This window comes from Vicugna pacos, chromosome 6 (genome assembly GCF_048564905.1).
Source record: "Vicugna pacos chromosome 6, VicPac4, whole genome shotgun sequence".
In the NCBI taxonomy this organism is placed as follows: Eukaryota; Metazoa; Chordata; class Mammalia; order Artiodactyla; family Camelidae; genus Vicugna; species Vicugna pacos.
Window position 1 is genome coordinate 11,375,672 of NC_132992.1, and position 15,749 is coordinate 11,391,420.

At 33.8% G+C, this 15,749-nt stretch overlaps 1 protein-coding gene across 5 annotated transcripts in view; it reads left to right on the forward strand.

Annotated features, from left to right (window-relative positions):
- The window catches only part of ZNF280D (zinc finger protein 280D), a 241,826-nt gene extending 237,425 nt beyond the window's left edge, over positions 1-4,401 (forward strand). For all 5 annotated transcript variants that reach the window (XM_072962371.1, XM_072962372.1, XM_031672733.2 and 2 more), the window contains one exon: positions 2,182-4,401. In XM_072962371.1, the coding sequence (XP_072818472.1) occupies positions 2,182-2,806 (625 nt within the window). In that variant the 3' untranslated portion in view covers positions 2,807-4,401. The remainder of the gene's footprint in view (positions 1-2,181) is intronic.
- Positions 4,402-15,749: the final 11,348 nt, after the last annotated feature.

The following is a 15,749-nucleotide window of genomic DNA, read 5'->3' on the forward strand; positions in this document are numbered from 1 at the left end:
TTTGAAATCTTTTAAACATGTAGAGTACATTTGATCAGTTATTAAATTTTTTAAAAGTCTTACAAGTGAATAAAATGTTAACAGATTTTAAATGCCTCTATTAAATGAGAATAGTTACAAGATGCTACAGGTTACAAGATGGTGACAATTATTGCAAATAGGTAATTTAAAAATCTTATTTTTAAGTATTTTCAATAAGTTATAAAGCTGTGTCTGTGGTGGGATCTCAACATAGAAGTTTCAAAATTCAGGGATTGCTTTTTTAAAAAAATTAACGCTCAAGTAGACCACTACAGAACACAAGATACTTCACAATCCTTTTTTGGCAAAAGAGAATCCAACATTCTAATTAGAACTCTATTCCAAGTAAAGATGATTTTGCCTTTTAGTAATTTCCGCATTTCTATCTTTATGCTGTGTATTTTACGATAAATTGTTTGTTAACCTGATGAGATTAATTAATCTGTTGCCCCTAAAAAGAAAATTATGGAATAAGACATTTTGAAGATGTTTTTCTTAGATTTCACTAGAAAAATTTATTTAGCACTTTCGTCACCTAGCATTTTTCCTAGAATTCTGGTTGGGAAAGTTCAACTAAGGATTTAAAAGAAGCAGTCTAGTCACCTCTAAATTTAACATTTTCTGTAAATGGTAGTTAGTTCCATAAGATCTGAACAAAAATTAAAATTCTACAAATTTAAATGAGGGGAAGATAATTTTTTTGCAGATGTAGTAATTGACCTATAAGATCCAAGACAATAAGCTAAGAATGATTGAAATTAATGAGAATATTGATTAAAGTAGCTTGGTGTAAAATTCAGAATCTTTCTGATATATCAATAATGTGATTACAAAATACAATGGATAAAAAAGTTAATTCACAATAATAACAAAATGAGAAATGTGCAAGATCTATTTAGAAGATTTAGAAGAAAAACAAAATTTACTGAGATGGAAAATAATATATTAATAACTTACTTGGTAGTTCATTTTCCAAATTAGTTTATGATTTAACGAACATATAGTTGAAAATCCAAATTGGATTTGGTTTGGAAACTGGCAGTGTTTAAAATAAGACTCATGTGTTTCTATTTATTAATACTATAATTTCTAACATCACAGCTCTTTTGTTAGATATTAGGTTGTTTCTGTATTCACTGTTTTAAAAATTGCTTTAATGAACATTCTTGTACAAATATCTTTTACATTTCCAAACTAAAATTTAGGGAGACGAATAGTAGCCTGTAAGTGATTTGACCTAGTAGATAATAAAGAACGATGTTAATCTATACTTGTCAAAACTTGGTGGTATTGGCCCATGGTAGTCTAAAGACACATCAGAATGAAATGAACAGCAGGGAAATAGCTTTATAATATAATTTAGCCAATAATAAATGACCATCTGATAATGTTGCTTTGATGTTTGGGCAGCTCATTAGAAAAAAGTCTAAATTCCAGGTGGATTAATGTAAGAAATAAGATAGATGTAATCATTACATTTCTTTTTGTTAAAATAAGCAAAATCTACATAAGGTGCTGGAGATCCTCAGAAATCTTCTGTTTCTAATGTTTTATGATTCACTAAATAGTTTCTGTTAACACACCAGGTTAAGAGTAAACACAGACACATATGTGCATAGACATATGTATGCATGTTTTATATTTACATATATTTTTTCAGGCGTGTGTTTATGCTTTTTTAAATTAGGCTGTGAAAAATGGGGAAATGTTTGTGACTGGTTACATGATTTTTGCATAGGGAAAGATACTCTAAGCCTAACAGGATATATAAATCGTAAAAGAAAAATAGGTTTTCTGTATATATTCATTCCTTGTTTAGAGTTCTCTTACAAATTAATAAGAACATTTACATTTTAGCTAAAAAAGGCAAGGGTATGAACAGATAAAAATAATGATAACCAAGATTAAAACCAATCAGCAGACTCCTCAGGTTTCTTTTTAATTTGTGACTATGGAGTTTCTCTCTTGCATAAGATCATGGTTGCCTCCTAAATTGTAACATCATGGAGAAGACTGGGGACTTAGATTTTTTTTCTTTTTGGTGGGCAAATGTGCCTTTACTTTTTTTTTTTTAATTTTTTAGAGAATGTCTTTGTTTTGATAGTGTTCAAATACATTATATAATGAAGGAATAGATAATAAATGGCTTTATTTTTTCAGTAAACAAGATGAAGCTTCTTCAGAGGAAATAAAAAATGGATGTGATGCAAACTTATTTACGGGCTCATCAGCAGCAAAAAATGAAGAAGGCGTATCAGTTTCAGATAAGGAAAATGATACCTGTCTTGGAGACCAGGAAACTGGCTCAAAGAATATCTTCAGTTATGATTCAGTCACTGGTGCAGATAAAGTGGAGAAGGAAAAACAAATAGAGCACATTTGTCAGGAAACAGAGTTGAAGATGTGCCACAATTCAGAAAACATTGTTTCCTGTGATCAGACTGAAGAGCGCAACACCGGTGAAGTCATATTTTCTTCGAAGAATATTAAGGGTTTGCGGTTAACATCTGGTGATGTCAGCATTGACCAGTTTTTGAGAAAAAGAGATGAACCTGAATCTGTTAGCTCTGATGTCAGTGAGCAAGGCAGTATTCATTTGGAGCCTTTGACTCCGTCAGAGGTACTTGAGTACGAAGCCACAGAGATTCTTCAGAAAAGTAGTGGTGATCCTCCAGCCAAGACTGATGAAGTAGAGTCTGATCAAACAGATGGCATTCCTGGAGAAAATAGCCTTAGCACAACAGAGACAACAGTAGACCTGGCAGACGAAAAAGAAAAGAGCTGAACTTAATTAGTCATTCTAAGTTTTAGTGTACCAACGGTGAGAGCATTTGGAAAAGTGCTATCAGGTGAGCTCAGTGGTGCTGTTGCAAAGTTCAGAGATGGAAAACTGTGAGGGAGGTCATTCATACACTTTACCTGTATGTTCAACCTAGGTTGTTAAATCAATTCACCATTAATAGCATGATTAGTGTGAATTTCCAAGAAGTTTTTAAAACATGAATAGAATTTTAAAGTTAAATTTGCAAAGAAAATGTCTCATTTAGCGCTTTTCAAAGATACGGAACTTGGTTTCCAGTATGAATTGATTATTAGTTATAGTAATAAAGCTTTTGAAATTTCCATCATTCCTAAGCTAAAAGTCCTTATTACCTGTACATCCTTTTCAATTAACTTAAAGGAAGAGATTTGGAAACTACATCTCTTTGGGGAATCATTGATTTAAAATAATGGCTGATTGGCATTGTTAATGAAAGCTTCATTTTGAGTATGAAGCTGGTAAATGGAGCATGCTTAGAGTGCTAAATTTGTTGATCTAAAAAGAACTTGGATGAACATAAACTTAACTTTGGATTTAATATAACATTCCAGACTGCCAGAAGCATGTAAACAGAATATTTGAATCTTTGTACCTCCAAACAAGTGTTAGCCTGCCAGGCTGTAAGCTTACCTTAATTAAACTTTCAGTGAAAGTGAAATTATTAAAATATAAATTTATATTTGTGCTTTTTGTCAGTGTGTAAGCTGTGCAGAAATCCCTTGATGTACTAGTTGTATAAAGTAGAAACCCATTGTTGAAACTCCTGTAGCTATGATGCTTTTGGTATTGTTTTAATGATCTTCTTTAGAATTAGGCCCATTAAAATGGTCTGGAAACCAAACCAAAGTATGGTATAATGTAGATATTGTAAAGCAGTAAACTGAAAACATGTCGTGGCATGAATTCAGCCATATTTAAGTGACTTTTTATGTAACTGTAAAATAGAAACTTCAAATGGGACCTAAAGCAGGATGTAAAAAATTGGTTTGGGATATTTAGCCTAATTTATCCATAAGATGGCTGCTAAATTGATTTTTCAGTTTTTTATCATATAGAGAATAATAGATACAGAAATGAATAATATGAGTAACAGTAGTTTGCTTTGAAGTACTAATAAACTTTTATTTAAAATGCTACATTTTTACTTCTTAAAATGTGCTTTGAATTCTTAAATTTCATTTCACTGAATGTTAAATGTTTTAAATGGCTATTAAAATTCTGCTGTACATAGTTTTTGAGTAAATATTTGCAATAAAAATCTGTCCCTGAATAATTTTATTTTTCAGAAAGCTGTGTGAATCAGATTACCTTTGGCACTTTTAGAAATTGTACACCTGTTCAAGGAAATTTTATGTTAAAGTTAATGGTAGAATTTCATTCTGTATTCTTTAAATGATGCATGATTTATTTTAAATTAGGGTTGAAAGTATTAGGGGAAAACTGTTGCTATTTACAGAGAATAGATTTGCTTTATAAATTCTTCCACTTAAAGAGAATTATAATATAATATAGTTTTTTATCTGCTCAGTAAATTAAAGAGGCTAACTAGGCAAAATATAGTATTGATTTATTTTCTTGAATATTTTTGTGGGGGAGCAAATATTTTTATCTTTCCTACTTTAAAGAAAGGAGGGAGAGAGGGACTTAATAGCTGTTATTCTTCATCTTGTTGAAACATAAATCTATAGCAGAGAAGATTTATTGAGTAAGTTAAACCTTAGAAGGACAGGGAGAAAAAGAGTCTATGCATGGACTACTTCCTGAATCTTATTCATTTAGTTGCCAAGCCTGCTACCTAATGCTGCAAAACCCTAGAGCACTATGCCAAAATGTCTCTAAGTGATACAATAATCCCTTTTGAGCTTTGAGTAGTTTCTTCTCCTGCTCCTAAATACTTATTGTAGTGGTATGCAAAATACCTGATCAATGAACTGTTTATACTCATCCACTATGAGAAAAGGAAACCATACCAGACTGTAAATCCTTCACTGAGAAAGTCTAGCAATGAAAACAAAAAATTGATATAAACATTGTACTCGGTAACATAATTGTTTTATGTTTTCACATAATCTCCTTATCTCATTTCTGATCAGGAACAAACAATTGAGGAATACAAACCAAACCGTTGAGTAGCAATGCTTTAGAACAGGCGTCAGCAAACTTTCTGTGTAGAGCCAGATAGTAAGTAATTGTAGGCTGTGTGGTCACAATTATCCAGCTCGTCCTCGTAGCTTGAAAGCAGCTATGGACAATATGTAAACGATAGCGTGTTTGTGTTCCAATAAAACTTTATTTACAAAAACAGAATGTTGGTTGGGTTTGGCCCATGGACTGTAGTTTGCTTACATCTGCTTTAGAGTGCTGTTTTGTCCGGACAGATTGTGGTCAGGGAGTGAGGTTTTCTTTGCCAATAATTTATTTCACATAGGTTCACTGTGGGAATTACAGTCTATAATAATAATGTTTCACAAGCCAATAGCATGCAGGATAATGTTTGTTAATAAGCTAATAAAGAAATAACACACTCCAAACCAATAATAGATTGATTATGCTATTGTTCCAGGCAAAGGGGAGATAAAAGAAGTTTATTTATTTGAAATGTACCTTTCCATGAATTGGTTCTCAGAAGAATCAGTCCTTCCAGCTAAAAGCTGGGTATCAGCTGTCAGCTTAGGTCCCTTGCTGTTGGGGCATGTTGCTAGGGGGTGACAGCACCACTGTTGGTAGGCAAGCTGGGCTGCCCCAAATGTTACTGGTCCAGGGACCATTATATGGCTTGCACCACTGCCTTCCAGGGGTAGCCTCCAAGACAGGGACAGATGTCCCTTCTCTTCCAAAGACTGCTTTAACACTGCTGCGGACCAAGAGTGGCCTGGCCACGGCAGGAGCAATTATCTCAAGGTCTTCAGAGAGCTATTTAAATCAGCAAAATGTAGCCTTGCCCCAACCAAACACTCTTGGTAAGTCCTCACAAATTCTTGGTATTTAAAGTTTAAATGCCCATCACATGTTGACTGCTTGTCCATATCTTCCTATCGATTAGCGCCCCTAGCGGTACCCTTTAACAGCTAAACTACTGAGTACGTATCGACAACATGTTGATGCATCCTGGCACAGCTTCCTCAATGTAAGTAAATTCAACCTTAGATAAAAACTTCACTTAAGTCATAATAAACAACTGGATTTGAAATCATAACAAACCAATACACAAGTGCTTAGACTTTCTTGATATGACTATGAAAGCCAGTAGGGACTGCCTGAGAACTACCAGGGTGCTTCACTATGTTTTAGTTCCCTGTTACCTAACATAGAATTATGATTGATTATAAATGCAGTTCAGTGATACTAAGAAGTATTATATTCATTTTGTGGATGTGCTTTTATTTTACATTGAAAATCTGAATGCTATATTTATTTGTGTTATTTCTTCCCCTTTGCATCTTTCCAATGTTTTAGGGAGGAAATTGGAATTTTTCTCACTCTATAAAAATTTTAAGAACTATTCTAAATATTTTTAAAAGGAATTGGAAAAATATGAGTCATCTTGTTTTGGCTATAAGTGGAAAGGTAAGGAAACCAAATATCTAGGCAGTTATTTGCTTAAGGTCGCAAAGCCAAGGTTTGAACCCAATTTGATCTGATTCTGAAGTTGGGTGTTTTATATCGTATCTATAATCCCCAGCATTTATACTGAATATTCCTTTTAAAATAAACCAGTTTTTGCAAATAACTCTCCCATTGATGGTACTACTTACAGTTTTATTTATTATTCCAACAATGATTATATTCATATGGAATGGAGGACCTCTTAACCTAAAGAAAAGGACCTACTGGTCTCTTTTATTAATAGAAATTGAAGAATTGAGGGGGGATAGTGAATATTTTATTAATAGGAAAGACAGCATGTGATTTAAAGATATACTAACTATAGAAGTTTTAATATCATTACATTTTTATAGGCTTCTGTAATGTCATTTTTTGATTTCTTGGTTGACATGGTTATTTTTGTTACATCAAAAATTGTTACTCCAGGACCACTCGCTTGTACTGACTTCAATGTAATAGGACTTTTGTATGTATGTAGGCACTAAAAAAAAATTGTGCATGTTTCACTTTTACTAGATTAACACTGACTTTGTTTTTTTGGAGGAGTTTAAATAACAGAATGTTAACAGCATATTTTGGTTACTATATTAGCTGCATTTGACAAGGTACTTTAAGAATGAAGATGAGAAAAACAGTAAGATTGCAAATGGGAACAAAAGAGAATAGAAAAAGTTCAAAAATTCAGATACTTGCAGGGTTAGAAGAGGCCAGGCTTTTCATCCGCTGCCAATAAAAGAAGGCCTAAACAAGAAAGCTGAATTAAATTAAGAATATGGCCATATCATACGCTAGTTTAGGTTACGGAGAGTCCCCAAAGTGTTTACTATGCGGAAATTCCTTCACAGCATTTCTTGGGAAACGTATATTTTTCTGAATTTCAAAACAAATCAGTCAAGAAATTGATGAAACAGGAGAAGGTGTTGTAACTCCTCTGTGAGGATTAAAGCTTAGTATAAATTTAGAGCCATTGCTGTTTTGTAGGAATCCACTGAAGTAAGAGCAGAGGATGCTGACACGTGTAGTCCAAGAGTAAAGTCATCATTTCTAGGAGCCAGAACAGGAGCCCATAGAAGAGAAGTGGTCACAATCTGATCACTGATTTGTAGCTATTGCCATGTTATAAATGTGCATTCATGCCCCTCTCTGCTGCTAACGGTGAGTCATTCTTATAAGTAAAATAAATATTAATAGGTTTATATACTTAGGATACTTTATGCAGATCCCATCAATGATATTCTAAAAATAACATGTTGTGGAGGCAAAATAATTCCATAAATTAGCAGTTTTGACTTGTGATTCTGTGTGGTGCTATTACCCTTGATACGAAATAGAAATTTAACATTATTCAAATACTACCAAATGAATTTGGTGGCGTTTCCCAGTACATGGTTATTTGCCAAAGGGTGCTATTCTTTGCAAATCCTTTAACAAGAAATGCAAAAAGAAGTAAATGTTGTGGAACAGTCTGAAATGAGATCAGAAACTAATACCAATTCTAAATTAGCAAAAGCAATTATCGATTGCAACAGCAAGACCAAAATCAGGGCAAGCAGACAAAATATTTTTATCATCAAAAAAAGGAAAAGAGCTTCTATGAAGCAACATGTAACGTAATACCAACTTAAAGATGTCTTTGGACAATCCTTAAGAACTTGACTATATCAATGCAAAAATAAAAGAAAAATTTCTATGTCTGAAATATTTGTTGCAAAATAAAGACTATCAGGGCAATTAATATGTTGTGACTTTTCAAATTTCATATTAAGAAAAACTTCTAAACAAATATTTGTAATGCTTCTGATTTTTAAAATGATTTTTATTTGGCATTTATGTTGATGTTCCCTTTAATGTTTTTTGTTATCAGATATCTATGTCAGGTAGATTTAATGGTATCAAAATATACAAGCTTGTCACAATACATTGGTTCATATTAATAAACTATATGTTTATCATTATATCTTTTTTAACAGAAAACATCTGAAAATTTAGTATAACTGTCATAGTAAAGTGATTCAGTGCTTATTATGGTCACTCCTAACTATTTAAAAGTATATTAAATGTGGTATCATGAAAATACAGAATGACGATTCTGCATAATTTATGGATACCTGAGAATTCTCAGAAATTTTGGTTCCTCATTCCCACATCCTAAATATTAATATCTGTCAGGAATCAGAAATACCAATGCCCAGTGAATTTGTTCAGAAATATAAGATGACTTAGGAAACGGGTGCTAAAGCGTCAGTCTTCTACCCATGCCTCATGGGCTCAGGGTACTTCGGTCAGTTGTAGACAGGAGCTGGGGGTGAGCATGTCTTTCACTTTGTGGGTGTGAGTATTGGCTCCTTGCTGACTGGAATCACGTAAATAAGAAGCAGAAATTTTGAGAGAGTTTAACTGTCAAAGAAACCACAATTCTAGGCTAAAATTTTATGACTGATCAACATAAAGTGACCCTTGGGCCTGAATTTTCCAAATGGAGTAGGATATGGAGAAAGTTGCTTGGTACCCAAATAGAACATATTCCCTAATGTCCCCCTCAGCTGTGGTCAAGAAGGTTACATAAAAAGGAAGGACCTCCTGGATGGTACGATCAATAGCTTTGGACAGCAATTAGGGATCCCCTCCCAGCAAGCAGAATCAGGTTCCATTCAAGGAATTTTTGTACCACCAAAGTAGAGGCCCTTGTAGCAGAGAATTGTTTTGGACCAGTGACTGCTTGTGTGTCTCCCATCTTTCTCTTTCTGAATAGGAGTGTTTACTACAGTTTTCTATCTTTGTTTGACCTTGTTTGCATACAGGACAGACAGCATTTTAGTTCTTAGGTCAACACATCAAGAGGAGACTAGTGCATACCATCCCCTGATTTAGAGACTAGGGGGAAATACTGAGATTTGAGATTGATACCATTGATTTAATGGGACTTTTATCTCTCCTCTGAAGAGAAAGAGTGTGTTTTGGTTATAAGGAGGAGGGTGCATCAAATAACTATTGACAGAAAGGTGGTCTGTGATGGTCATTAGGGCTATTCACCATGTAGCTGTAGATCTCTCCAGAGAACCAGGTACGCAGCAGGATTACACTTCCCTTAATGATTGGATGGGGCCATCAGCCTGGGTCTGGCCTATGAATTGTTGACAAGTATGACCATTGTCACTTCTGGACTGAAGCGCTGAGGTATTTTTTTGCCAATTTGAGACTTTCTAGACTCTTTTTTGTTTTAAACATTTTTTATTGATTTATAATCATTTTACAATGTTGTGTCAAATTCCAGTGTAGAGCACAATTTTTCAGTTATACATGGACATATATATATTCATTGTCACATTTTTTTCTCTGTGAGCTACCACAAGATCTTGTGTATATTTCCCTGTGCTATACAGTATAATCTTGTTTATCTGTTCTACAATTTGGAATCTAGACTCTTGTCTTTCCTTTAATTTGATTACTGGTAACGTTTGAGGTGGTGGTTGCTCTGTCATTTGAGTAACTAAGGTGAAGAGAAGAGTCACTCTTCCAATTTGCAGTGGACTTTCAAAATGAGGAAGAAATCAATTGTTTTGCTTTTAGTAACTGAGATTTGTGGTGGTTACGACAACATAATTCTAGCCTATCCTGACTGATAAGCTTAGTCATATTTCTGTTTACTGTCTTGCTTGATGTATTAAAGTTTTTGAACCTGTGCATTGGTGACTTTCGGGAACATTCTCAGCCACCATCTACTCAAACATTGCTTCTACTCCATTTTGTCTTTTCAGAGTAAGTCCACGTTAGACTTGTTTTTACTCTTTCCTCCATTCCTCTTAACCTTTTTCTTCATGTTCGTTCTGGGCTACTTTCGGCGTAACATATTTAGTTCTTCCAAAAATATCTTCAGCTCTATCTAACCTGCCATTAACTACATCCATTGAATTTTTAAAATTTCAATTATTGTATTTTCATTTGTAGACTTTCTCTTTGATTATGTCTTCAACTTTGCTTGTGATTTACTTCTTCTTATCAAACTCATCAAAGCATATTAACCAAAATTATTTTTGCGTCTGAATTTTCTCATCTCTGAGGTTTTCTCAGCTTGAGTCTGCTCTCTGTTGTTTCTGCTCTTCTCACTTACGGGATCTTATGTCCTTGATGTTTAGTGGGGTTTCTTTTATTGTGATCTAAGTTAATTTTCCTCACACAGTAATTTTTTGAGGCCTGCAATGAAGGAAGTTTCCTCCGAAGAGGGTTAAATTGTGCCAAGTGTCTGGAGGTCGTTCTAGTCCATCACAACTTGTAATTCATGATTTGAGGTTTTATGGACTACCAAAATAACATAAATTCAGGCTACAAAACTGGAAGGCCAGCTGTGAATTCAAATTCTCAGGAGAAATCCTCCCTACCCCCCAAATACCACAGTTCTTAAACTGATCATGTTTCTTGCAGTCCCAGTGGTTGAAGGATTGTGTCAGTTTTTCTAATTCCCTCTCATACTAAGGAGTAGACCTTTATGGTCTCAGTTTTATGGGACAGTCTCCTGTTTCACATAAGCTTTATTTTCCTTCTTCAGGGACATCCAGTTCAGCAAGTGACTCAAAGCTGGAATCAACTTCAGTACTCATATTCTCAAATTCTCTGGATTCCTGCCTTCAGTAAGCTCTTCTCCTGAGTTTTCTTTCTTTTTCTCTAGATTATGGATCCATTTAACAAGATTTTAAAAATATTTGTCCAGGCTTTTGGGTTATTTTTGGTGAATTCTATCCTTGGCTCTCTTTCTTAATGTTAACTTTCATCAGATGGTTTGGAATTTTCATCAGCACATTTACTTTCATTGGGAGTTTTGTTTCCTTCTTGCCTCTTTCTGTGCTTACCCCTCCCTGCTTGGCAGTTTTGTGGTTTCCTCCCTCTAGTCATCCAGGACCCTAGCCCAAAACTAGGCCTCCGTGGCTAGAAACTCCTGCCTCAAAGTGGTTTGGGGCTGCAGCTGGCCCAGTATCAGACACAGTTTGCAGCTTTGCTCAGGTCTCTGTGCTGTTTTCTCTGCTGATCTCACCAGTAATAAAGTTACACAGGTTTATGGAGGCAGTAACATCAGGCAGTGATCACAGCTATTTTCACACAGACAGCCCAGCTATACCATGGTTCCATGCTGCATGTGGAGTACTTTTGTCACGTTAGAGGAATAAACACTCCCAGGGGCTTCTAACTGCTCCTTGTGCCTAGAAATCTGCAGGGCTGTAGATTTAGCCACATCTTCCTACTTTGTTACCTTCTGTTTCTAACCCAGAGAACTGCTTATTGTGTATCTGAGCATGAATCAGTCATTTTTGTTGTTAATTGAATCTATAATTCACATACACAGAGCAGGAGGAGAGTATACAGTGTGAATTTACCACACTCTTGACCTTAAATATTCCTTTTGCATTTCTCTAAGTTTATTTTGTTTTCCTCTTTCTAGCTTCTTCATTTGGGTGCTTAGACTCTTTTGAATCATTCTTGTTTTTGAAAAATAATTCAAGGTGGTTATTTTTTTATAGCTAACATTTACTAACCATTTACAATATGCTAGGCACTAGGCTAAATTACTTTATATTGATTATTTGTTGTAATCGTCTCTCAGTCTTATGAGATAGGAACTGTTAGTACCTCCATTTGTAAATGAGGCAGTTGAGGCACACAAAGAATAAGAAATTTGCTAAAGGCAATCAAATAAGTAATCTATTTCTCAAAATCCTGAGCTTTTGACTAGAATCAGATGAACCAGTTAAATGATGCCAATATGTACAAAGAAAAAGTTAACAGATTTTCTTTATTTCCCAGTTTTCCCCCTTATCCAACACGTGCAAAGTAACCAATAACAATTACCTGGTGTGTACCATTCTATTCTCCATACTCATACAAACATATAAATGCACATGTGTGCATGCATGCACATGCACGAAATACAGATTTGCTTTTATATGCACGAAATAGCTCTTTTAAAGTTCTTTCAACAAAAATTATAGTAGGGAGGGAAAGTAGATGTCCCAGGGTCCAGGGTGTGATGAAGTCTTTTCACTTTATATTCTTATATACCTTTGATATTTTGAACTATGCTAGTGAATTTCCTATTCAAAAATCAATTTGAATAAAATACCCATTTTAATCCACTAAATTTGTAGTAACTTGTTATGCAGCACGGAAAACTAGTACAGATTGTTTTCATTTTTTTAGCTGTCATAAGCTGCTATGAACATCATGTGTGTCTTTGTATGGACATATATTTTCATTTACCTTTGATACATACCTAAGAGTGGGATGAATAGCTCACATGGTAAGTGTATATTTAATTGTTTAGTAAATCGCTAAACTGTTTTTCCAAAGGGGCTATGTTGTTTTATATTTTCACCATCATTATAGGAGAGTTCCTTCTGTTCCAAATTGCCACCAGCACTTGGTATGGCTATTATCTTTAATTTTATCCATTTTAGTAGGTGTGTAGTAGTATCTTTATTGTGATCTATCAGAGTCTATTCTGCATGATTTCAGTGTGTTTGAAATGTGTTGAGATTGTCTTCATGGCTGAGTAAATGTCAATTATGGTTACTGTTTCATGTGCATTTTAAGGGTATATATATTCTGCAGTTCTTAGGTACAGTGTTCTATATATGTCCATTAGGTCAATTTTCTTAATTTTTAGTGTTCAAATATTTTATATCCTAACTGATTTTATCTACTTGTTTTATTGCCCACTGTGTAACACGAGTTAAAATCTTACTCTGATTCACCTGCCACTCCTTTCAGTTCTTCAATTTTTACTGTATTTCAACCACTAATATAGTCCCTGTTACTACAGTTTTATCTTTTTGAGACTATTTATATAAATAGAATAATGCCTTATGTAACCTTCTGAGCCTGGCTTCATCCAATCAGTTGCCTATGAAATTCACGCATGATGTTGCATATATTAATAGTTCATTTTTATTACTAAATATCCATTATATGGACAAACCATGTTTTTTTTAATCCATTCACCCATTAAAGGACATATGACTTATTTCTTGTTTGGTGATTATCAACAAACTTGGTGTAAACATTATGTACATATTTTTGTGTGACCATAGGTTTTTATTTCTCTTGAGTAAACGCCTAAGAGAAGGAATCCTGGGTCACATCGTATGTGTATGTTTAAGTTTATAAGAAGCTAAAAAACTCTTTTCCAGAGTAACTGCACAACTTTCATACCTAACTATTCATATTTTACTTAGAATATTTCACCTCTTAAAGTGGAATGTTGAATCTTTGCCACTATATGTCCCTTCATCCTCGTTTTATGTTGTAATTGTCATATATATTACATCTACAGGTATTAAAAAGTCCACTAGATAATGTTATAATTTTTGCTTTCAAACATCAAATATATTTTAAAGAATTCAAGAGAGAAAACAGTCTATTGTATTTACCCAGAAATTTACCATTTCCTTGGCTCCTCCTTTATTAATGATGTGCCAGTTTCCTTCAGGTATCATTTCCCTTTTGTCTGAAGAACCTCCTTTAGTAATTTTTTTAGAGTAGACCAGGTGACTACAAATTTTCTTCGGTTTTGTTCATCTGAGAACATCTTTATTTCACCTTGATTCCTAAGTAACATTTTAAATGCATATAGAATTTTAGGTGGACAGATTTTTTTTTTCTTTCTACACTTTAAAAAATGCTGTGCCATTTTGTTTAGGTCTCCATAGTTTCTAGTAAGAAATAAGCAGTCATTTGAATCATTGTTCCTCTATAATAAGATGGTGTTTCTCTTTGACTGCTTTCAATTTATTTTCTTTGTCTTTGGTTTTCAGCATTTTGATTATGGTGTGTCTGAGTGTGAATTTCTTTGGGATTATCCTATTTGGGATTTGCTGATTTCTTGAATCTGTAGGTTTCTGTCCTTTGCCAAATTTGGGAAGTCTTCAGCCAGAGGGGAACCCTTTTTAAAAATTGTGGTAAAATATACATAACATAAAATTTACTTTTTTAGTATTCTAAGTGTACAATTCAGTGGCATTCAGTACACTCAGGGTTTTCTTAATACTTTCCATAGATAGTTAATCGAAGGGAAAATTTCAGATAGAAGTCAATGTTAAAAACTTCATCAAACCAAGAGCAAGTAAGGGATGCCTGCTTTGTTAGTAAGCTTTTAAGTTCCAGACCACAGAAAACATACTCTGGTTGATTTAAAATGTAAAAATAGCTTACAAAACAAGTATTATAAGAAGACAAAAATAACCAAATCATAAGTGAAAGTGGGAGCATTACTACTGACCTTAGAGAAATAAAAAAAAATTATAAAAGAATATTATGAACAATTGGATGCCCCCAAATTATATAACCTAGATAGCATTGACAAATACTTAGAAACACACAAATTACCAAAACTGAATCAAGAAGAAATAAAATACCTGAACAGAGCTATAAGAAGTAAAGAAATTGAATAAGTATTTTTAAAACCTCTCAACAAAAAAAAAGTCCAAGGCCAGATGGCTTCTCTGGTGAATTCTACCGAGCATTTAAAGAATTATTAGCACCAACCCTTCTCAGACTCTTCCAAAAAAGCAGAAAAGGAGGGAACACTTTGTAACTCATTCTGTGAGCCCAGCATTACCCTGATACCAAAATCATATAAGAATATCACAAGAAAACTACAGATCAGTATTCTTTATGAATAAAGAAAAGTCCTTAACAAAATATTAGCAAGCCAAATCCAACAGCATATTAGTAGATTAAACACTTTAACCAAATGGAATTTATCCTAGGAATGCAAGGATGGTTTAATGTAAGAAAATAAATCACTGCAGTATATCACACTGATAGAATGAAGGAAAAATACCACATGATCATCTCAACTGATGCAGAAGAACATTCAACAAAATCCAATACTTTTCCATGATAAAAATTCAGAACAAAATTGAAAGACTCACTTCCTGATTTAAAAACTTACTATAAAGCTACATAATCAAAACAGTGTGGTATTTGCATAAGGACAGGTATATGGATCAATGGAATAGAACTGAGGCTCTAGAATAAACCATTTGTCTATGACCAATACTTTAAAAAATTTTTTTTTATTGTGGTAAGATACATTTAACATGAAATTTATTATCTTAACCATCTTTAAGTGTACAGTTCAGTGGTATTGAGTATGTTCATATTGATGTATAATGAATATTACCATTCATCTCCAGAACTTTTCTCGTCTTGCAAAATTGAAATCCTATGTCCATTAAACAATAACTCCTTATTCTCTCCTCCCTCCAGCTCCTAGCAACCACCATTCTACTTTCTGTCTCTTTATTTTAAC